The following is a 24,716-nucleotide window of genomic DNA, read 5'->3' as shown; positions in this document are numbered from 1 at the left end:
AGGTGATACCAAAAATACGTCGGAGGCAGCGCATATGGAACGTGTTCAGCTTTCTCTCCTGCCATGCATGAAGGGTCCAGGACTCACTGCAGTACAAGAGTGTGCTCAGGACACAGGCTCTATAGACCTGGATCTTGGTGTATGCTGTCAGCTTCTTATTGAGCCATACTCTTTTTGTGAGTCTTGAGAACATGGTAGCTGCTTTGCCAATGTGTCTATCCAGCTCGACGTCTAGGGAAAGAGTGTCAGAGATGGTTGAGCCAAGGTACACAAATTCATGGACAACTTCCAGTTCTTGCATGGAGATGGTAATAGAGGGAGGTGAGTCCACGCCCTAGCCCATGACTTGTGTTTTCTTCAGGCTGATAGTTAGTCCAAAGTCTTTGCAGGCCTTGCTAAAACGATTCATGAGTTGTTGGAGGTCTTCGGCAGTGTGGGCGACAATGGCTGCATCATCGGCGAAGAGGAAGTCCCTCATGCATTTCAGCTGAACTTTGGTCTTTGCTCTCAGTCTAGAGAGATTAAAGAGCTTTCCATCTGATCTAGTCCAGAGATAGACACCTTCTGTTGCAGTTCTGAAGGCATGCTTCAGCATGACAGCAAAGAAAATCCCAAACAGGGTCGGCGCAAGGACACAGCCCTGTTTCACTCCACTTCGGATGTCAAAGGGATCTGATGTTGAACCATCAAAAACTACAGTGCCCTTCATTCCCTCATGAAAGGACCTGATGATGCTAAGGAGTCGAGGAGGACATCCAATCTTAGTAAATATTTTAAAAAGGCCATCCCTGCTAACCAAGTCAAATGCTTTTGTAAGGTCTATGAGGCCACTAAGAGTGGCTGTTGTTGTTCCCTGCATTTCTCCTGCAACTGTCTGGGGGAGAATACCACGTCAGTGGTGGATCTATTTGCTCGGATTCCGCACTGTGATTCTGGGTAGACTCTGTCTGCAAGCACCTGGAGCCTCTTCAGCACAACACGGGCAAGCAGCTTTCCTACAACGCTAAGAAGAGAGATGCTGCGGTAGTTATTGCAGTTGCCCCTGTCTCCTTTGTTCTTGTACAATGTGACGATGTTTGCATCCTTCATGTCCTGTGGTACTCTACCTTCGCTCCAGCAAAGATGAAAGATTTCATACAGTTTGGTGGTGATGGCCTCTTTGCAGCACTTCAGCACTTCAACAGGGATGTTATCCTTTCCAGGTGCCTTGCCAGAGGCAAGAGAATCCAAGGCCGTTTTGATTTCTGCTAAGGTTGGTTCACTGTCCAACTCTTCCAGGACAGGGAGACACTCAATGTTATTTAATGCTTCTTCAGTTACTGCATTCTCTCTGGAATACAGCTCAGAGTAGTGCTGCACCCAGCGGTCCATTTGCTGTGTTCGGTCCTGGATGAACATGCCTGTGGCAGACTTCAGGGGAGCAGTTTTCTTCTGTACTGGATGTAAAGCCTGCTTCATCCCATCGTACATTCCCTTGATGTTACCTGTGTCTGTTGCTAACTGTATCTGAGAGCAGAGCTGGAGCCAATAATCATTGGAACATCTCCTGGCAGCCTGTTGGACTTGACTACGAGCAGCTCGAAGAACTTGCAAGTTGTACTCACTAGGGCAGGCTTTGTATGCTGCTAGAGCTCTCCTCTTATCCTCCATGGCTGGTATCAACTCCTCCGAGTGGGCTTCGAACCAGTCGGCCGTCTTTTTGGTCTTCTTGCCAAATGTGGACAAGGCAGTGTTATAAACAGCGTTCTTGAAATGTTCCCAGCGTTCAGGTGCACTTGCCTCAGCTGGGCCTGGAAGGGTTTCCTCAAGCTCTTGGGCAAATTTCTCCACTTTTCTTTGATCGCGAGTCTTGCTGATGTCAATACATGGTCTTCCTTCCTTTTTTGTGTGGTACATTGTATCCCTAATGTTCTGTTATTTAAATCCCTTTAAATTTGTATTTGTTCTTTCACAATTTTTCCTTTGTCACCTTATGTCAAGAAACTGGGATATAAGAAACAGGATCTTTAACTGCTTATGGATTTAACTTGTGTTTGTAAAGTGTTTGATATTGACAAATGTTTGTAAGGCGTTTGATCTGGGCAAATGATTCTAAAATGTTTGATCTGGGCAAATGGCAATGAGTTGAGAACCCCATTTCAAACAAAAGTTGGCTTGGAGTTCCAGGCCAGGGCATTTCCAAGGGAATTTCCAAAGCTTCAATTTCCTGACCTTAAGGCAGACAATGTAAGCAAAAGGGGAGAAAAGGCAACCAGGAGAGTTACTAATTACTGTATCTGTCTATGTCAGAAGAAATTGAAGAAGTGGATTAGGATGTCAGGCAGCACCAGGCCTGAAGCCATTTACCATTTGAAAGAAAGATGTTAAACTATTGTCGAGGAGAAAGTAGGCTGACCTGACCTAGAGAAGTAAATTAACTTCACACTTTGTCTCCCCTGCAGGGCTTCACTCTAGACTGGGAGTGCTCAGTCATAAAATATCCAGTTATGATAGCCTGAGAGTTTGTGTTTTTCTTCCCATGTGTGTGAAATTTCATGCTTAAATCCAAAGCCCAAGCATTTTCTCTGTGTTATTTTTCCATGATTTTGATTTTACCTTCTATGCTTGTGTTTTGTTCTTTGTTTCTTCTTTTTTAAATAAAATACACAGTAAAATTTCCTTGCCTTGGAATGATTTTAGAAAATGACAGGCACACAAGGTCCTAAATCCAGAATCTTACCACTTGGGCATCTACTGAACATTTTTGTCTGTTTTGCATATTAATCCTGATAAAATTGGGGGGGGGGGTTTGGCAGTGAACAGTATTGACACCCCCAACGGTATTGGAATGTGTGGCAGAAAAAGAAAAAAACACACACACACCTTTGAGAGTTTGGTAGATTTTCACCTCCATTATCTTCCTGGCCTCAGAAAAAGATTCAGGGACTACCAGGTGAAAACTACAAAGGAACATGGGGTTTGAGACACCTTATTTGTAAAGATTCTTCTAAATGGTTTTTGAGATTGTGAATGTAATTCAAGCTCAGTTAAAACAGAATAAAGTTTATATTATGAAAATTCATTGTCATAAGGCAGTGATTGTCAAACTGGGGTCCCCAGGTGTTCTTGGACTGCAGTTCCCAGATGCCTTCACCACTTGCTGTGCTAACCAGGATTTTTGGGAGTTGCAGTCCAGGAACATCTGGGGACCCAGGTTTGAGAACCACTGTCATAAAGTGTAGTGAAAGCCTCCAGCTTGGACAGTTTTTGAAGAAGACTGGACAACTTCATAGTGGATAGGGCTCTCAGTTGCTACCAATAATAACTTCAGTTTTAGAGGCAGTATGCCTCTGAATGCAACTGCTGGACAGTCCAAGAGGGAAGATGTTGTTGCACCCATGTCCTTTTCTGGGCTTCTGTAATATTTTTCCTTTGACTATGGGAGCAGAACATCAAACTAGATAGGCCTTTTGATCTACCCAGCTTGGTCCTCCTTACACCCTTCCATTCTTACACCTAATTTTTGTCAGACATTCTTGTGGTTACATGATCCACATGGCAACTTATTAATTAAGCTGCCCAGAGACCTTTGGGTAGTGTGGGCGGCATATAAATTAAATAAATAAATTAAATAAATAAATAAACAATGTGTAATTAAAAGAGTGCGTAACATTTCCTTGCTAGGTGTGTAACACTGAAATAGTATGTTATGCAGATATGTATTTATTCATCAGTAAGACCTAGCTCACTGAGGTTTATTCCCAGGTGAGTTGGTACAGGATTGTAAGCTAAACTAAGATGTTTTTAATATTAAAATAATATTAAAATAGGCAAAGAAATTTCTTGCCTGTTTTGATGCAACTGTAATTATACTATGAGATTAAAGTGTTGCTGTATTTTAAATTTGTTGAAACTTACATAAGATTTTTTTTTCAGGCAAAATGATCTTGCAGAAGCTCTTGAGGAAGGTGGTTGTGATCTTGAAACAGTTAGAAACATCATCCAAGGGAGACCTATACCTGATGATCTTAGAGCCAAAGTCTGGAAGGTGAGGATTTGATGTTTTATTGGAAGTTTTTATTGGAAGGGGATAATTTGTATCAGGGTTCTATGTCTCTTTCTCTAAATAGCCATCCACCCAGATAGGCTTACTTTAAACTATCAATACCACTGATGGTTTAAAATTGTCATACTATCAGTGCCACTTAATTATCCTTAGAACAGCAAGTGCTTAATATGATGCAATTTTGTGGATTTTAAAAGAAGACCAATAAATCAAAAATACCTAACAAACTTTGCAGTTGCAAACTCTTTTACTTGACATTTCATATTGTTTATGCCAAGTAAATATACATGTGGATAATTTTACAGTTAAATGTAACCCCAAGCTAGACATGATAGATATATCCATACACTGGTAGCCCAGATATTTTAAAGTGGAAACACAACTTCAGAAGATACTATTGGCCATACAGAATCAGTGTGAGAATATGCCACCTATTCTTTTCCCTGCATTTTTTGTTTGTTTGTTTATTGTATATCACTTCCTCCGACTCCTGTTCCAAAGTGCACATTTCTAGGAACAAACATATATGAAATTCTACATAGAGAAAAGGAGCTGGGGGGAAATGTGTTTTGGGGCAGAGAAGAAACAAATTGGAAATGGGGGCCTGTTAAACATCACATCTCTTATCCCAGTCACACAAATCCAGAACTGGCTTTCCTTTAATAAGGGTGTCAGGGTACTGTTACATTTATCTGTATATACTACAGTGGTGCCTCGCTTAGCGACGTTAATCCGTTCCAGGAAAAACGTTGCTAAGCGATTTTAAAAAGCCCATAGAAACGCATTAAAACATGTTTAATGTGTTCCTATGGGCTTAAAAACTGACCTTATGCGAAGATCCTCCATAGGGGCGGCCATTTTCAGTGCCTCTAAAGCGAGGCAAAACAGCAGGTGGCCATTTTGTTTTTCCGGCGGCCATTTTGGAACCGCCGATCAGCTGTGCAAAACGGGTCACTTTGCCATGATCGCTTCCCCGCGATCATAGCAAAGCGATTTTTCCCCATAGGGGCCATCGCTAAGCGATCGTTCTGGCGATAGCCAAAACCTCATCGCTCAACGGAGCGATCGCTAAGCGAGGCACCACTGTATTAGTTTGGTCCTTACATTCAGAAATAACTGTTCACTGCTTCTTTAATGAATTCAGTGAAATCAGAGTACTATACAGTGGGACCCCTTATCCATGGAATTTGTATTCACTTATTCACATCTGCAGTTTGAAAATATTAAAAATATCAAAAGGAAAATTCCCCAATATATATATATTTAACAATGAAGCTACCAGAACTGGCCACTAGAGGGAGAAAGAGACCATGCTGTGTACTGTATAGCAGTGGTCCCCAACCTTAGGCCTCCAGATGTTCTTGGACTTCAACTCCCAGAAATCCTGGCCAGCAGAGGTGGTGATGCTTCTGGGGGTTGTAGTCCAAGAACATCTGGAGGCCCAAGTTTGGGGACCACTGCTGTATAGCATTTGCAAGAGAAACAGATTTTTATGATGTCATTACCAGAACTGGCCACTAGATGGGGGAAGAGATCATGCTATTGAAACTATTAAAATAGTGTCCCATGTTTTTCGGCATCAGCAGAGGGCCTTGAAACCAATCTCCTGCAGATACGGGGGGGGTCCTATTGTATATAAAAAAGTAAACATTTTCGAATTTCATTGCAACAGAGTAACATTCTTTCTTTGTTGCACATTAATATAATAAATAAACCTAGTCAGTTTATGAAAGGGTATGTTGAATTAAGATCCAAAGGTGAGGGTGGGTGGAACTTCCAGACTGCTAAACAAGTACAACCAGAAACTAGTTTTTGATCCATAGGGGTCTCGTGGCACAGTGGTTAAAGTGCTGTACTGCAGCCAAAACTGTGCTCACGACCTGGGGTTCAATCCCAGGTAGCCGGGTCAAGGTTGACTCAGCCTTCTATCCTTCCAAAGTCGGTAAAATGAGTACCCAGCTTGCTGGGGGGGGGGCAATGTGTAGCCTGCATATTTAACTTGTAAACCGCCTAGAGAGTGCTTGAAGTGCTATGGGGCGGTATATAAGCAGCACGCTTTGCTTTTGCTTTGCTTCATCAGGTTGGGCACCACCATGCGGTGTGTGATGCAGGGAAACAATACAAAATTTCTAGAACATTCATTGCTTCCAGCATTTTTGTTTACAGTGTTTCTGAGATCAGGTTTAAAAAGAATATCATAAATACAGAGAAAAGCACTGAAAACCTTTGTTGGTCTGCCCTTTCCTTGTCTTTGTCTTTAGATTGCATTGAATGTTGCAGGGAAAGGAGATAGTTTGGCTTCCTGGGACGGTTCTTTAGATCTTCCAGAACATCCACTAATTCACAAAGATTGTCAAGAACTCGTTGGTAAGTCTGACCTTAACATTTAGATTACTAGACTAAAAACCTTGCGCACTGTATTTTGTTTGTTACAATTATCTCCCTGTCCTGCCCTTCTTCTGAGGTCTGTTTGAGTATAATCAGGTCTCCCTCTAACATAAAATTTTGTTACCTTAGTACTTAGGAGAGGATTTCATTAACAGGGTGTCATTGCAGAGAAGGACCTTTATTGGCCTGTTCTTAAAGTATCCTAACACATTTGGACTTGTGTACATGAAAGACCATGTTTGCTTCTCATCCATTGGTATGTTAAGATCTTAGTTATAGACTTTTTGCTGTGGTTCCCAATTTCTGAAACGTCCTTCTCTGCAATGACACTATGTTAATGAAATCCTCTCCTAAGGGAGGTTCAGCTGTTGTCTATTCTTGTGTCATTTTGGTACCTGATAAAGGACTCCTTATTTTGCGAGACTTCTTTAGATAATCAGTAAACAGTTTCTAGTCTGCTCTTGTTTCTGTAGATATTCTGTGTCTAATATTGTTTATTTATATATTTATTTGATTTCTATCCTGCTTTCATCTCTTGTGCAAAGGAATGATGTACCTGGTACTGATGTCCTTTTCTTTAAATAGTTTTTAGCAACTGGAATTGAGATTTATTTTTCAGCAACTGGAATTGAGATTAGCTTTTAACCAAAGGGTATGGTATCTATAAATAAATGAATATGAACCATTATCATTTAGATGAAGATGTCTCTGCTTAATGGCAGTTTTATTTTGTGTAACTGGAAGGTAGTTCCGTGCCTAATGGGTTTATTAAGGAATTCTTCGGTCACCGTCCCAGAGGACTTTGTACAAATATCTGTACAAAGTGATGCAGGGCAATAGAATATTTGAGGAGTATTTCACATCACAGGTTCAAAAGCGTTAATTCAGTTTGTCAATGGGCTGTTAGTTATGCGTGACTTGCAACAGTTGCCAAATGAGCAACTGAGTAGGAAACTGAAGCTGCATGAAAATGTTGTGTAATTCTGAGTTACTGCATTGCAGTCCAAATTTTTTGGACTGAGTGGGTGAGTAGTGAAGAAGTATGAAAATAAATGAAAAAAGGTCAAGAAATTGTAAAACATGTTAAAGAACAAGATAAAGTAACACTGACTCTCCTTCTTCAGATAGAACTGTTGGGCAAATTCCCATAACTGGTCTAAGATCAGATGGGCTCTGTAGGAGTATCCATGTGGGGCCAGTGGTCTTCAGTTCCTCCCTTCTCCTGTACAGCCCAATATTCCTAAAAAAGGTTAACATTGATGAAAGAACAAAGAATCATGTACATCCTAAATGTTATTTCTGTTGTGCCACTGGAAACTTTGTTGATTTTGATGCAATAGGCTAATACAACTATCTCTTTGGAAATTATTAGTGTTGATTGATGGTCTGCAGTAGTGGTTCCCAGCCTTGGGTTCCAAGGTGTTCTTGGACTACAATCCCCAGAAATCCTGGCCAGCACAGCTAATAGTGAAGGATTCTGGGAGTTTTAGGCCAAGAACACCTGGGGATGCAAGGTTGGGAACCAGCATCAAATGCAACATGAGAGATCTAGCTGGAAGAAAGAATGATCCAGGTGTCTTTGTGTAGAGGAGGGGAAGAGAGAGGAAAAGAGCAATATGGATACACCCAAGTGCCTCCTTGGATTCTAGTTACTACAGGGTGTAGGCATAGCATTATGGTAGCAACTTGTGGAAAGTACATAATCCCCCACCCCATACTCTCTTTCTTGTAGGGGTGTCAGCCTAATAGGTATCATTCATGAATTAGATAATAAATGTCACATTTCAATGTGCATGTCATATTTGTCTGCTTTCAGATCAGCTGTCAATCCCAGAGGAAGAGAAGTCAGTATTACTTTTAGATATTGAATCTGTGATTACCTTCTACTGTAAATCTCGTAATGTTACATACAGTTCTAATCTTAGTTGGACATATCTCCTCAAGCCATTGGTGCATCTTCAACTTCCACGAAGTGACTTGTACAACTGCTTCTATGCTATCATGAATAAATACATTCCAAGGTAAAGACAAATGTTCATATATAGACTATACAGTGGTGCCTTGCATAGCGACATTAATTCGTTCCGCAAAAATCGCTGCAGAACGAAAACGTCACTATGCGATATTAAAAAGCCCTTCAATGTGTTCCTATGGGCTCAAAACTCACAGTTCAGTGAAGTTCCTCCATAGCGCCACCATTTTCGGTGCTACTAAAGCGAGGAATCAGTCCCTAAACACAGCAGGTGGGCATTTGTTTACCCAGTGGCCATTTTGAAACTGCCGACCAGCTGTTATAAAATCATCGCTTTGCGGTGATCGGTGCCCCAATCAGGGAAGCGATCATTGCAAAGCGAAATTCCCCTATAGGGAACATCGCAAAGTGATCGCAAAAAATGCGTCGCAAAGCGATTTCGTCATAAAACGAAGCGATCGTTATGCGAGGTACCACTGTATTTGGTATGTTGTATTTCTCTTAATTCCGTGCTTCAGTCCTCTTCAAAAAAATGGGGTTGCCCGACATCTTGTTTGCTTGATTTCAGATTGAAATAATTTAAATTATTATCAGTGTACCGGTATTTTTTTTCTGCCATGGTTGTGTAAAACAAAACTGCAGAATTTTCCTGATCTTTCTGAAGTAACAAATGCATATGAGTGCACTTTAAAATTATCTAAATACTTGTGAATTGCTTGCAAGTGTCATTACCGTGCCTCTTTTCATGAGTCCTTATCAATCTCCTTCTTTTAGGGACTGTTTGCAGAAAGGGAGACCATTCCATCTCTTTCGGTTGCTCCTTCAGTATCATGAGCCAGAACTCTGCTCCTTTTTGGACACCAAAAAGATGACACCAGACTCATATGCACTCAACTGGGTAATAAAGTGAAAGTAGGGAAACATAATGAACAATAAACTTCTGTAGTAAGTTTTAAAACATCAACTGCTGAGTTAAACTAAAAACTTAAATGATTATGTACAAGTTTAGAGAGTATTTTTATCAAGATTTTTGTGCATTACTTCTCTCTTTGCATAAAGGCATTACAATGATGTATCATTCTGAAACCTGGTTTAATGCTTCTTATCCATCTCTGAAAAAGAATCCCAGTTTTGGGAAACTTCCTCACTTTTTTGGGGGGGTGACTCACCACGAAGAAGGTTTACAGCTTGGGGGTACATCTTGATCCATCACTTACCATGGAAACCCAGGTAGCGTCAGTGGTCTGCACTGCCTACTTCCATCTTGGCAGATCACCCAGATGCGTTCCTATCTTGATGTTGGGGCCCTCGTCACTCTGGTCCATGAGCTTGTAGTCTCGAGATTAGACTAATGTAATGCGCACTACATGGGGCTACCTTTGAGATTGATGCGGAAGCTTCAAATGGTGCAGAATGTGGCGGCCAGACTTATTATTTTACTTATTTATTCAACTTATATGCCGCCCACACTACCCAAAGATCTCTGAGCAGCTTACTGGCGTGAGAAAACATCAACATATTTCCCCCACTCTGGCTGCCTTGCATTGGCTGCCTGTTCGTTTCTGCATTGAGTTCAAAGTATTAATGATGACATATAAAGCCCTAAACGGTTTAGGACCTCAATATAGTATGTCTTTATTATTATGTATGTTATTTTATTGTATTTTATTGTATTATTATATTTTATTACTCATGTAAGCTGCTCTGAGTAGATTTTGTCTAGAGTGACGAGGTATAAGTCCAATAAAGTAAAGTAAAGTAATATCTGACGGAACGCCTTCTCCCACCTAGATTTACCTGTATGACTTGCTCTAGCCAGGAAGGGCAGCTGAGGGGCCTAACAGCAAGGGAGGCCAGAAGAGAAAGAACAAGGAAGTGGGCCTTCTCAGCAGTGGCCCCTCAGCTCTGGAACAATCTCCCCCCCCCCAGATTGGCTCCCTCGCTGGGCATTTTTAAGAGCCAACTTAAGACCTGGCTCTTCATACAGGCCTTCCCTCCTGTCGATACCTAACTTATTTCGCCACCCTCTAGTGTACTAATATTGTTGTTTTGTTTTATTTTAATATTGTTAGCCACCCAGAGTAGACTTCCGTCTAAATGGGTGGGATATAAGTAAAATAAATAAATAAATAAATAATACCAATGACAAATCCTCAAATAAGTGCTAGGGACAGCTTTTTTGTAGCTCTGCTATCAAAATTAATATGCAACAGAAAAATCACATGCCAGTTTCTCCTAAGGTACCTTGGAAATTGTAGTTTTGAGGGTGAGTCCACTTCTCCATAGTTGCATTAATTGAAATGGGTTTACTCTATTTGTAACATACTTTAGCATAGTAAGTAACAACTTAGCACTTAAGCAAGTTTTTATAATCTGAGTTTTCAGGAAAAATGTAAAACGCTCTTTAACAGGTAATCACATGTGTGCAACATGATTTCTGTCCAAGTTTTACCATGAAATATGTGCCATTGAATTCAATGGTTCTCACTCCTAGATAATGTGGTCGGATAGCTGGATTAGGCTATATCTGCTTTCATCTGGAAGTGCCATTGAAATCCAAGGGACTTAATTCCATGTATTGGAGTGCAACATTATTACATTTTTGTAGGTAGCTTCTTCATCTGTTTAATAACAAGATATTTGTGTTATTAAGACCAATTAATTTCTTGCTTTTTGTTCATTCTACTTTCTAGCTTGGATGCTTATTTTCAAGGCACTGTACTCATGAAGTCACTCAGGCAATATGGGATGGCTACTTACAGCTAGCAGATCCATTCTTTGTTTACTTCCTAATGCTCATCATCCTTGTTAATGCAAAGTGAGTATTATGACAAACCCAGACCTACTGGAGGATGCCACAGTTTCACTAAGCTGCCACCAACCATTCCCTATAAGAAGTCACACAGACCAGGGATGGATTTTTAACAAATAAAGGAATAAGGTTTATTTAAATGACACACAGGGAAAAATAAAATGATCAAGTGAATAAGATACAGTAACGTGGCTTAGTCTCAATCATACATACACCAGTTTGGTTCACACAGAACACCTTTAAATAAAGCACAGACCCTGAACCTATCAGTTCTGGCTACCCATACAGACACCTGAACCTATCAGGTTGGTACTGACTGACACACAGTAGTACCCTGTCTGACACACAGACTCCCACACCAGCTTCTTCTTCTCAGCTTCTTCCCACAGCTTCTCCTCCACACAGGCTCCACATATATATACAGTACAGCCCCTCCTCCTGATGTCCCGCCTTCCACTCCCCATAGGATGGAACTTTCCCTCCAAACCCATGACAGACAGGTAACATCAGTGCTGTATGTAACACCTCCCCTCTTTATAAGTTGTTTTGTAGGGGGAAAGCTAAAGTGCTTTTCTCCAAAAAACAACCTGGATCCAAAACATACAAAAACAGTTATACATTAACATACAATACCATACTTACTTTAGGATAAACATATCAATTAGGCATTTAAACATTTACCATTTACAATACATCCAGTTACCTTTATTCATACAAACCAAACATGTTTAATAAACAAGTACATTTAACCTTTGGTCACCAAAATATATACATAGTCCATGTTTCTTTCGCCGTCTTCATTCTTCGGGTCTTCTTGACAAGGCGTCAGCAACACAGTTCACTGACCCTCTGACCACCTTCACTTCAAAGTCATAGTCTTGCAGGTTTAAAGCCCACCTCATAAGTTTACTATTGTGGGTTTTCATTGTCTTTAACCATTGCAGTGGTGAATGGTCAGTGCACAGAATAAAATGTCTTCCCCAGATGTAAGGCTTGGCCTTCTGGATCGCGTAGACTATGGCCAGGCACTCCTTTTCCACGGTTGCCAAATGTCTCTCACCTTTCTGGAGTTTCCTACTCAGGTAGGACACTGGATGCTGGTCACCATTTTCATCCTCCTGGCAAAGAACTGCTCCTACCCCGTTGTTAGACGCATCGGTGTAGATGATGAACTCCCGGTCGAAGTCTGGAGCACGCAGCACTGGATAGTTGATGAGGGCCTCCTTCAACCTCTGGAACGCCTCCTCACAGTCGCTGGTCCACGGGATGCGGTCATCAGTCTTCTTCCTCGTCAGATCGGTCAGCGGAGCCGCAATCTCACTAAACCTCGGGATGAACTTTCTGTAGTAGCCCACCAACCCAAGAAATGATTTGACTTTTTTCTTGGTGTTGGGTCTAGGCCAATCACGAACGGCTTCTATTTTGGCCTCTAGGGGTGTTATCACTCCTCCCCCTACTATGTGACCCAAGTATTTTATTTCTGGGCTACCCAGCTGACACTTGCTCGCCTTTACTGTTAGCCCTGCTGCACTTAACCTCTGCAGCACTAACTCCAGGTGTTTCAGGTGATCTTCCCAGGTATTGCTGAAGATCCCTATGTCATCAATGTAGGCCACAGTAAAGTCACTGAGCCCTGCTAAGGTCTGGTCCATCAGCCTTTGGAATGTGGCTGGTGCATTTCTGAGACCGAAACTCAGGACTCTAAACTCATAGAGACCAAAAGGGCTGCAAAAGGCGGTCTTTTCTTGATCCCTGGGATCAATCCTTAATTGCCAATATCCCTTTACCAGGTCCAATGATGAAATGAACCGACAACCCCCTATGGTTTCAATCAGGTTGTCTAGCCTGGGCATTGGGTAGGCATCAGGAGTGGTCACGCGGTTTAATTTCCTGTAATCTACACAAAACCTAATGCTCCCATCAGGCTTGTCCACTAGGACTATCGGAGAGGACCAAGGACTAGAAGAGGGGACGATTATGTTCTCCCTAAGCATCTCGTCCAGCTCCTTCCGCACCTTGTCCCTATAGGGTCCCGTCACTCGGTATGGGGATACTGCTTGCGGGGGTGCATCCCCTGTGTGGATCCGATGCATCACTCCCTTCACTATCCCCGGCTTATTGGAAAACACCTTTTGATATTTGATGAGCAGCATTTTTAGTTCTTGCTGCTGGTCTTGGGTGAGTGTAGGACTGATCTTTACCTCCTCTGGGTTGTATTTTACTTCCCCTCTACCCTCCCAGAAGGCTAATTTAGCTTCCTCACTCTCAGCTGCTTTTATTGCAAATAAAACCCTCTGTTCCCCTCTGTAGTAGGGTTTTAGGGCATTCACATGTACCACCCTCCTTGCTTGGTTTTCCTCCTGCTCTATAAGGTAGTTCAGGTCTGACATCTTGGAAATGACCCTATATGGTCCTGCCCATTTGAGCTGCAGTTTGTTCTCTCTGCAGGGCCTAAGCCAAAGCACTTCCTCCCCTGGGTCAAAGTGCCTCTCCCTGGCTTTGTGGTCATACCATGTTTTCTGTCTGACCTTCTGAGCTTGCAGGTTTTCTGCTGCTAGCTCTAGGTTTCTCTTTAGGTCATTCATCAAGGTGTCTATATATGTCACAACATCTTGTGGGTCATCCTGGGTGATCTGCTCCCAATTTTGTTTGATTAAATCAAGGGGCCCTTTCACCCTTCTCCCAAATAAAAGTTCAAACGGACTGAACCCGGTACTGGCTTGTGGCACTGATTGATAAGCAAACAAAAGGGATTGCAGCTTCTGGTCCCAATTGTTTGGATTCTCGGCCAAGTAAGCCCTAATCATGCGCATCAGAGTCCCATTGAACTTCTCTGTTAACCCATTACTTTCAGGGTGATAGGCAGTGGTTTCCTTGTGTTTAATTCCACAGATTTGCCATAACCGTTTCATGAGCTTCGATGTAAACGATGCGCCCAAATCTGTGATTATTTCTGAGGCAAATCCCATCCTGGACATATACCCCACCAAGGCATCTGCCACTGTGTTGGTTTCAATGTTAGTCAAGGGAATGGCTTCAGGGTACCTCGTGGCATGGTCCACAATGGTGAGAATGAACCTGTTCCCCCTCTTTGTGGCCTTGGGCAAAGGACCCACAATATCCACCCCTATGCATTTGAACGGAGTGTCAATCACAGGCAAAGGGCACAACTTTGCTTTGGTCCTGTCATGGTTATTCCCCTGCCTCTGACACACATCACATTGTTTACAGAACTCCTTGATCTGCTTCCCCATTTCAGGCCAGTAAAAATTCTGTGTGATTCTCTGCTGTGTTTTGTTCACCCCTAAGTGCGCAGCAAACATGTCAGAGTGCCCCCTTTGTAAGATCATGGGGCGATACTTTTCAGGTACCACTAGCTGACTTCTGATCCCATCTCCCCCTTTTGAGATATTCCTCAGGGTCTCTCTATATAAAATTCCCTTTTTCTCTCGAAATCTCACTGGGGTTTCAGGTGTTAGCTGGGCGTCTGTCACCTGTTCAAAACACTTTTGGAGAGTGGCGTCTGCCTTTTGCTCTTGGCCGAATCGGCTGTCTGTGGTTAAGGTTTCCACCACAGCCTCGGAACTCCCCTCTGCTTCCGTCTCGGGCTCATCAGTACCCCCCTGAACTGTCCCCGTGGTGGCTTGTGAGCGTGTAATCACTAGCACCCGTTTCACATGTTCAGCCAGGTCATTTCCCACAAGCACGGCTGCTGGCATAGTCGATGAAATCGCTAGCCGCCAAACTCCCCTCCAGCCTTGAAAGTTCACAGGTACCTCAGCTACTGGCAGCGAGATCACCTGTCCCTCAATCCCTGCCACCTTTATGCTCTCATTTGGGATTATATACTCCCTAGGAATAATATCTGGATGGCACAGGGTCACCTGGGAACAAGTATCCCTTAGCCCCCTATACTGATGGTCAAGTATTCCTACGTCCACTCCTGCGGTTTCAAACAACTGCGAATCTGTTCTCACTAGTAAGCAGCGCTTGACCTCCACAAGAGGACCATTTTCCCCAGCCTGATCAGCAGATGTATCTGTTCCAGAATGAGTAGCCATGGCAACAGGCTCCCTCAGTGACAAGGAGCTTTGCTCTTTGTGGACACAGAACACAGCTTTTGGCTTGGTTCCACTCAAATCATGAGGCACATTTCCTTTTAGCTGCTTTAATTTCTCACACTCTGAGATTAGATGGCCCTTTCCTTGACAGAAATAACATTTTCTGCTGTATTTTGAGTCTTTCTCATCTGGTTTTGGCTTTCCCTCCAAAATCTGAGGTCTCGGTTTCATGTCTGAGGGCTTCCCTTCACCATGGGCCCCTCCCACTTGCTGGTTTTTCCCTGGTCCCTGAGAGTACTTGCTGTAGGTTTCTTTAGGTTTACCTATAGATTTCCCCTCACCTAAGGGCTTTCTTATTTGGGAAATAAAATCTGCGATCTCGGCCGCTTCTGCCACAGATCTAGGTTTCCTTTCCCTTACCTGGAACTTCAGTTCCCCATGCAGGACTGAATAAAACTGTTCCAGCGCTATCAGGTCATTGAGCTGCTGGAAGGTCTCTGTTCCCTCCTGAGATAGCCATTTCTCTAGCAGCCTCACCAGTTGGGCCCCCACTTGGGTAAAAGTCTGCTCTGGTTTCTTGGTGAGTGACCTGAATCTTTGCCTCAGCTGTTCCGCATTTATCCCATGTCTGGCAAACACCAGTTTTTTAAACTCTGCGAAATCTTTTAGCAGTTCCTCTGGCATCTCTGCATAGACTTCTGCCAGGCTGCCACTGATTAAAGATCGCATAATGGTCATCTTCTCAGTTTCCCTTACTGAGAAGTCCACAAACGCTCTTTCCACTAGGGAAAAGAACACCTCAGGGCAATCTCCCTTGTGGTATACAGGGAATTTCTTCAGGTCAGTTTTAGACAATTGGCCTCCCTCAGAATCTCTATTGTTATTATTGTTCTGATTCATCAGTTCCAATTTCCTTAACTCAAACGCCATTTTCTCTCTCTCCAAGTCCAATTCAAATTGTCTTTGTTTCTCCCTTTCCTGCATTCTTTCTCTCTCTAATCTTTCCTCCATTTCAAATTGCCTCATCCTCAGTTCATGCTGTTGGGCTATGAGCATTTTTCTGAGTTCTGGGTTCTGTTCTCCCGTGCTGTCCTCCTGCACTGAGCCAAATTCCTCCTCAGAACCCTGGTCTACCTGTGGGTCTTTCATTTCACCCATTTCCGCCATTTGGCTTCGAGTCAAGGGCATAATCCCCCCCCGAACAGGCTGCTTTCAAAAGTCAAGCCTCAAAATAAAGCGACCACTTTTTTTTTTCTTTTGCCTCAGGAGCAGCCTTCTATAGATTGCTGCTGTTCTTTCAGCACTAACTTGCAACTGTTGCCAGCCAGAGTCCACCCCCTTCTGCTAGGCCTCTCAGCAGACAAGCTAGATCACTGCTGCTTCCCTCAGCTTTGCCTCAGCCTTTTCCCGCCAAAACAGGTTGCCTCAGAGCTCCCTAATCTAGTCCCCAATCTGAGGTTACACGTTCTTCCACTAGCCTACCTCCCCGTGAGGTAAGCCTAGAAGATTACCTACGCGCTCTCAGATTGTCCTTGACTAGACCCCCCTTGCTCTGGGCACACTTGCCAAGGCTTTGCTGGACCACTGGACAACTGGACCAGTCGTATCCCACACGCTGGACACCAATCAATGTGACAAACCCAGACCTACTGGAAGATGCCACAGTTTCACTAAGCTGCCACCAACCATTCCCTATAAGAAGTCACACAGACCAGGGATGGATTTTTAACAAATAAAGGAATAAGGTTTATTTAAATGACACACAGGGAAAAATAAAATGATCAAGTGAATAAGATACAGTAACGTGGCTTAGTCTCAATCATACATACACCAGTTTGGTTCACACAGAACACCTTTAAATAAAGCACAGACCCTGAACCTATCAGTTCTGGCTACCCATACAGACACCTGAACCTATCAGGTTGGTACTGACTGACACACAGTAGTACCCTGTCTGACACACAGACTCCCACACCAGCTTCTTCTTCTCAGCTTCTTCCCACAGCTTCTCCTCCACACAGGCTCCACATATATATACAGTACAGCCCCTCCTCCTGATGTCCCGCCTTCCACTCCCCATAGGATGGAACTTTCCCTCCAAACCCATGACAGACAGGTAACATCAGTGCTGTATGTAACAAGTATAGCTTTTATAATGACAACAATTTGATTGACTCCCTGCTTTTGTCTCTAGGGAGCATGTTTATTCCATGTCGCCCACCCCCCTTTTTTGTCTCCTTCCAGAGAAACAATCTTAGCACCAGAGTCAGACAGCAAAGAAGACATCGTGAGTAAGTCCTTCCTTGGTAATGCTATTGTTGCTGCTTAAAATGAATCCTTAAATATTGCACGGCCAAAAATAAGTGCTTTGAAATCAAGATATAAAATCCCATAGATGATAGATAAAGAGGAAGCTCCTGATCACATACTGAAATTTATAAAAGCTTCAAGATCTTAATTTGGCTCTCAGAGTATTAGAGACCTACACCTAACCGTTTTGTTCTTAAATTTGATCACAGACATTGTCACATTGTAAATCAATTAGTAGGCCAGTCATTCATCTCAGTCCAGTGCGTGCTTGCTCTGCCACCTATCTATCTCTTTCTTCTCTTTTTCCTTTCAAGCCCTGAGTAATGAATGCCCAACCAAAGCTGAAAGATAAAATAGGTGGGATTGTCTCATTGGACCTATCCTGAGCCCTAGATTCATTGGCCTAGTTGCTATGTTGATTAAGACATAAATATTTCATGTTACCACTAGTACCGGTTAAGAAGAGATCACTGTCATAGTTGTGATATGAAGGCAGCTGTCGTGTGCCCCTTTATTGATGTAAATGTTGGTGGTGCCTTTTCTTGACATTGTCTGTCCAGCCCTGTCCTTCACACATGATATTTGTACTGGAGCTTGGTTACCACAAAAATAATGCAACAGAAAATATTTGAGCTATTAGACATGGTTAAAATCCTGTTGCATAACACTATGCCTGCCAAAGTCTGTGGATGTCATCAGCAGGGGAAGATTTTTGGTAATTAAAAACCTTTCTCTTCCTCTCACACAGCTTTCTTGTGATGAAAGGGATTACTGGGATTAGAAAAGTCAGGGACAGAAGTAGGAAATTTATAATTACTGAAAACTGCCCCAGCTGACAACATCATCAGCCTTCTGCAGGTGTGATTATACTAACAGAATTTCAGCCTAGAGTTATGAGTAACTAAAAGATAAGGTGCAAACATGAGTAATTATTGGCATGAGTAATTATTCTCTGTTTTAAGTAGGAAAAAAACTGCACATGTTAGGAAAAAAACATTTGTACTATTTTGCTTAAATGTCAACATTCCAAACGGCTTTGTTTCAGAATTTCTAGAAAAATCCCCTGCCAATTTTGAGGTAGAAGACATAGAAGACCTTTTCTCCCTGGCACATTATTATTGTAGCAAAACTCCAGCTTCTTTCAAAAAGGTAATCAAGGAATGAAAGACTACCCTGTACATCAGAGTAGAGCCACAATCCACCAAGGTCTCCTGAGATATTGTTATCAATATGACTGTATTTCCTTTAGCAACAATGTGTAGAGAAAATAACTGTAAGTGCTTCCCCCCCCTCTCTTTAAATATGCTGGGGAGTTTATAGAATTAAGCAGACATTGGATAAATGATGGTAAGCATATTGGAGAGGTACACTGAGAGAAAACCAAATGGGCAATATTTTAATTGGACCAAATTTTGTGTCAAAGCAGAAGATTGTTAAATGGAAGTGGCAGAGTGACAGAAATGATCCAACAGTTTCACAACTTAAGGATAGTTAGTGACCGTTATGGAAAAATTAACAACAAATCAGATATTCAGAAGCTACATTCATGTGCAGTAACGTAGTGTTTGTTTATAACTTACATAACAGAGGACTTTTCTCTTTACCATCCTCAGGCTAAGTTGGTCTCCTCTTGTATATAGCCTAACATAGCCAATTGCTGGCTAGATAGCTCAATGGTTTAAGAACCAGAGGGTGGGAGTTCAGTTCACCACTGTGCCTCTTGGGAGAAGAGTCAGTCTGTGTAGTTATGGCTAAGCTGCACAGTTCCAGCCCCCCCTCCCCTTGGAAGAAGGGAATGGTAGACGAACCTTTGAAAGGGTTGCCATAGGTTCCAGTTAGAGTACACTCATTGTATCAGTTGAATAATGAGTCCTTGTTGGGGCAAGGAATTTGTGCAAAGCTCCAACAGTAGTGCTTAAACTAAATTTTGGGTTGTTGTTGTTGTTTTGTTTCTTTTTAAACTGCATGTAAGTTGTACAAATATATTGTAGCCTTTTACACTGCGAACAAGTCAGTCTCAGTCTTAGTTTGCTGTCTTTATTTTGCATATAGTCTTACCTTGGGCCACAAGTATTGTTTTCTATTCCCACTACAGGATAACCACACTCTTTTTGGCAGCAGCTTGCTGGGTCTCAAAGATGACGATTCAGACTTGAGCCAAGCTCTGTGTCTAGCAGTTTCTGTATCAGAGATTCTTCAAGCAAATCAACAGCAAGGGGTGAGTAAGTCTGAATTTGCTTGCTTCACAAATAGGGATAATGAAGGATATTTTAAATATTAGGAGCTTGGACAACAGGACTTTTTTGGCTACTCTTCCTTTGATCATTGGTTAGGTTCCAGTGACCTGAGGAATTTACTTAAAAAAAAAACCCAAGAGGTATTAGATTTGTTTTTCTTACACAGCAGCTATCAATGCTCTTCTGAAAAGGTGCAAAAATTAATTTTCATGTGTCTCAAAGTTATTGTCTGTTATTTCATTGGATATTTATTGGTATTGCAGGAACGGGTAAATTACTCTTCCCTATTAATATTTCCCAGTCTATACTGCAGTTTCTATTTGTTTTTCTATGTTTTGGGATTGTTTTATTCAGTGGGTTAGGTATCTGGCTGCAGAGCCAGAGATGGGGAGTTGAGTTCTCCATTGTGCCTCCTGAGAGAAGAGTTGGCCTGTGTGGCCCTGGGCAAACTGCACAGTCCCAGGGCAGTCCCAGAGAACAGGAATGGTGAACCACTTCTGAGTACTCGCTACTTAGAAAACCCTGAAAAGGATTGCCATAAGTCAGAATTGACTTGACGGCACATAATAATTATTATGATAAACAGCACAAACCTACACTCTCGGTACTTAAATCATTCCTCTCTGTTCAAAATGGCAATTGATATTTATTTTTATGTTGCTTAATTAGTCAAATGTTCACACTTGATGAAAACTTCTCTGAAATCTTTCTTTGTCGTAACTTGTGGGCACTTCTGGCCAGAATCTCAAGAACACAGGTTCTTCCAGACAAGCAAGAGCCTTTGGCTAAACATCCTATGTGCATGCCCATGCATGAACACATACATGCTTCACCACAGGCCAAAGAAGTTTTAGAAGCCGAGGGAAGTATCAGAATTTGTTTGTGGGATGTCAGAAGAGCCGACTGCTAAAAGGAAAACATGTCCAAGTCCTTTTAAGGTTCTTGGCTATTGTAGCTGTTTAGATCCTGGATCCGTACCCTAACGTTGGAGAAAATGAATGGACATAACAAAGTATTCATGAAGGCTTTCACGGCCAGGATCTAATGGTGGTTGTGGGTTTTTCGGGCTCTTTGGCTGTGTTCTTCCTAACGTTTTGCCAGTCTCTGTGCTACTCCTGTCCTCTGAAAATGCCAGCCACAGAGAGTGGTGAAACGTTAGGAAGAACAACCTTCAGAACACGGCCAAAGAGCCCGAAAAACCCACAACAACCATGACATAACTAAGTTTCTCTTATGGAAAAATGAATATTAATAGCTTTTACACTGACATAACTGAACTGTTTTTTTCTCAGGAAGGAGTACGGTTCTTTGTGGTGGATTGTCGTCCTGCAGAACAGTACAATGCTGGGCATTTATCAACGGCTTTTCATTTAGACTCAGACTTGGTAAGCATTTTTTCCAGCCGGTTAATATAGTTGCTATTTTATTTCTTTAGATGTGGGTGGGAAAGTTTTCAAACTTTAGAATGGAGGGTAATTAGTTTTTAGTTTATGCTATTAACTCCATACCATCATATTTCAGATGCAAATATCTTTTAAATAATCTTTTTAATTTTGTTTGCAAACAATTTAGCTTGTCTAGATAGTGAATCTCAAGTCCTGGGGCAAATCTGGAAGCTGAGGTTCACCACCTACGTACAAGCTAAATTATATTTCCCATCTCAGTCCTTTTGTGATCCACTGTGAGTACATTACCTTCTCTATCATACCATCATCTATAGACTTCCAGCTTTTATACCATGCATTTATACTGTGCATTTTCCTAAATGTATTGTAATGGCTAGATTTTAAAAATGGGATACATGAAAGAGCAGTCAAGCTCTTTAAATGTTAGACAGATATTATTTTGTCCTTTGCTATCAGTATATTTTAAAAAAATTTCATACTTTTTTCAACAGATGTGCTAAAAAATTATTCTGCTCTTTCACTTGGTCCACAGATGCTGCAGAACCCATCAGAATTTGCCCAGTCTGTGAAGTCCTTGTTAGAAGCACAGAAACAGTCTATTGAGTCTGGCTCAATAGCAGGTGGAGAGCATCTTTGTTTCATGGGAAGTGGCAGGGAAGAGGAAGATATGTATATGAACATGGTGCTAGCACACTTCTTACAGGTACATCTAAATATTTTGTTTGTTTGTGGACAATTTAGCTAGTATGTGGATGAGGGGTCTTAGGCCCCAGGTCCTTCTGGGGTCTCACACTAATTCATTTTCATTTTTTATTCTGCCACAATGTATAGTGGCTAACATTCTCATCCTGACTTTCATAGAAGGGAAGTACAAAGTTTCAGATCATCCCCTTAGATGTTGCCCACCAGAGTAAACTGTTGCTTATCATTTTCTGTGCTATGTTCTTGTTTTAATTGTGAAACTTTGTATCCAAAAAGATATTATATTGTTTGCTTTTAGCTGAAATGCACTTTTGTCCTATCTGGGACATCTACAAAAACGAATGTACATTTATGTTTCTAGAACTGGAAATCAGTGACAATTATGTTACTTTGAAATTAGGTGTCACTGAAATCAAGGAGATTCAAAGAAATCTAAATGGATTTTCTTCCTCAATATTTACACTTTAAGCTTACTGTTTATACTTATGGTCATTTGAAAACCCAGCCTTAGCCTGACCTACAAGTTGACTGAAGAGGAGTATTTGAATTTTATTTTCTGTTCATCCTTTTGTATCAAGTCTGTAAAAGTGCACTTAGTTCCATTTAAACTACAGATTACATGTGCTAACCTAGAATGCATGACAGACAGTAGGCTGGATGGAAAGGGAGAGGTGACCTTCTCTCAGTTGTGTCCTCTGTGTAGCTAGAGGAGGGACTTGTGGGTCGGGAGGATGACTTCAAGGGGGTCTGTCATGATTCCACCACCACCCCTCACCAGGGTTCACATCTTACAGTTTGAGGAGTCCATATCTGCGTGCTCCCCTGGTCCCCCAAAACCTGTTATTTTGGATGGGAAATACCTTGAGAGCAGTATGGCTGCAGTAGGTGAATTGGGGAAATGTTTTAAAAATTGGCTCTCCACTAACACACCCTTGCATTTTTTCAAATGTGCTTCCATTAAGGCAGTGGTTCCCAACCTTGTGTAACCCAGGGGTTCTTGGACCTCAACTCACAGAAGCCTTCACTACTAGCTATGCTGACTGGGATTTCTGGGAGTTGTAGTCCAAGAACCCCTGCATTACTCAAGGTTGGGAACCACTGCCTTAGTAGAAGCACATTCCACAAATCTAAGTCCACTATGAGATGTAATACTATATGTTTAATTTTATTGAAGGATAGTCCTATTGGTTTGGATCTAGAGGTTTCCTGAGCATTGATGGGGAATGTTATTTTTTTTCAGGCAATAAGCTTCAGTGTTCCATATGCAGGCTGGCTTTGGAATTATGGCATCTGTATTCTAAAACTAATAATAAGAAGAAAGAATTCCTCTTTTCTTTTTTTTTATCTCTGTGTCTGAGCAGAACTGTATTCACAGGGTGCTTCTGCCCACAGTTGTCTATGCATTCTCTGAAAATCTCCCCCAGAAAGTTGGGGAGTTCTTCCTCTTTCCTCTTTCAGTTCCTCTTTCAATTATTCGTTTCCCCTGCGTTGCCTCATCCAAACCATATAGGAGGCAATGCAGGGGAAAGGAGGAATTGAAAGAAATAACTCTTCCACTGGCAGGAACCTCTGCTGAATCAAAGCTCCTTCCAGAAATGCTCCTTGAAGAGCATGTCTGCATTCAGTGAATTCTCTTCAGATGTATATGTGAAAATGTACATAGAGGGACTTCTGTGTACCTAAGTTATTAAACATTTAGGATTAGAAGTTTTATGAACTGTCAGGTACCACAATGCAAAGTGGATCATGTCTGAGCTTCATTTTTGTTTGCCTTATAAAGAGGAGAAATGTTAGTATTACCAATGTAATTTCTTATCTTTTTGTTGCAGAAAAATAAGGAATATGTAAGCATTGCTAAAGGAGGATTTATGGGTAAGATTTCCATTTAATTGGAGTTCTCTTGCCTTTTTTAATGCTGACTAAACTAATTATGCATTTTGTATAATTAGTATCTCAAATTAGTATATAATTAGTATAATCAGTATACCAGATTAGTATATAGAATCCATTAATTGGGTGGCCAGTTTAGTTACCCTTTTCTCGTGCACTCTTTATTCACAGATTGTTTGACCTTATGCTGTTTGCTCTGAGGTAACTTTGCCATGGTAACAGTATATCATAGATACCAAATGCAGAGACTTTGAGGACTGTCTTTTCCCCCGACCTCTGGTCAGCTTTGGCCTCTCATCTTGAGGGACGGTTCTGCCTGCAGTGAATCAGTTTCATAATAGTGCTCATGAAATTAAGCAACACACCTGTCCTCCCTTCTTTGTCCTGGTTCAGATGTAATTTTTCCAGCCCAACAAACAAACTCATGCTCCCTTCCTTCCACCATGTAGCTCTTCCCCTGAAGTGTAAGACTACTGATTTGGTACAGCTAGAGTCTCCACTTGGTATCTGGAAATGGATACATAAAAACTTCTGCAAGAGGGGTCAAAAGCAGGAAACAAGATGGTGTCTAAGCTTGAGTGATTGTTCTTGTTCTATCTAACACACTATACGTTTTTAGAACAAAAATGTTCTGGTCTCATATTCGCCAGTTCTCAAAAACACTGCCTTATTGCCTAAGGATTATCATGGTTAAATTAAGGATAGGTTTAGCATTACCCTGAAAATGACTAAGGTCTCAAAGCTTTGACCCTGCATTTTCTGCACAAATGTGTGCTTCGAATCAGTGGTGTTTATTATAGTTAATGTTACACATATCGTTAGAGAGGAAAATCACTAGAATATTTTTAATAGTGTAAAGCAGGCTTCTCCAAGCTGGTATCCTCCAGATACTT

The 24,716-nt window shown here is 41.7% G+C and overlaps 1 protein-coding gene across 2 annotated transcripts in view; it reads left to right on the top strand.

Annotated features, from left to right (window-relative positions):
- TBC1D23 (TBC1 domain family member 23) overlaps positions 1-24,716 on the top strand; it is a 51,501-nt gene that overhangs the window by 10,474 nt on the left and 16,311 nt on the right. For both annotated transcript variants that reach the window (XM_072993863.2, XM_072993862.2), the window contains exons 2-12: positions 3,916-4,027; positions 6,307-6,412; positions 8,250-8,454; positions 9,180-9,303; positions 11,099-11,223; positions 17,523-17,569; positions 18,634-18,737; positions 19,684-19,806; positions 21,118-21,210; positions 21,764-21,934; positions 23,763-23,805. In XM_072993863.2, coding sequence (XP_072849964.2) covers positions 3,916-4,027; positions 6,307-6,412; positions 8,250-8,454; positions 9,180-9,303; positions 11,099-11,223; positions 17,523-17,569; positions 18,634-18,737; positions 19,684-19,806; positions 21,118-21,210; positions 21,764-21,934; positions 23,763-23,805 — 1,253 coding nt within the window. The remainder of the gene's footprint in view (positions 1-3,915; positions 4,028-6,306; positions 6,413-8,249; positions 8,455-9,179; positions 9,304-11,098; positions 11,224-17,522; positions 17,570-18,633; positions 18,738-19,683; positions 19,807-21,117; positions 21,211-21,763; positions 21,935-23,762; positions 23,806-24,716) is intronic.

Source organism: Pogona vitticeps, chromosome 3, assembly GCF_051106095.1.
Source record: "Pogona vitticeps strain Pit_001003342236 chromosome 3, PviZW2.1, whole genome shotgun sequence".
NCBI lineage: Eukaryota > Metazoa > Chordata > Lepidosauria > Squamata > Agamidae > Pogona > Pogona vitticeps.
This window is presented reverse-complemented; position numbering and strand designations above follow the sequence as displayed.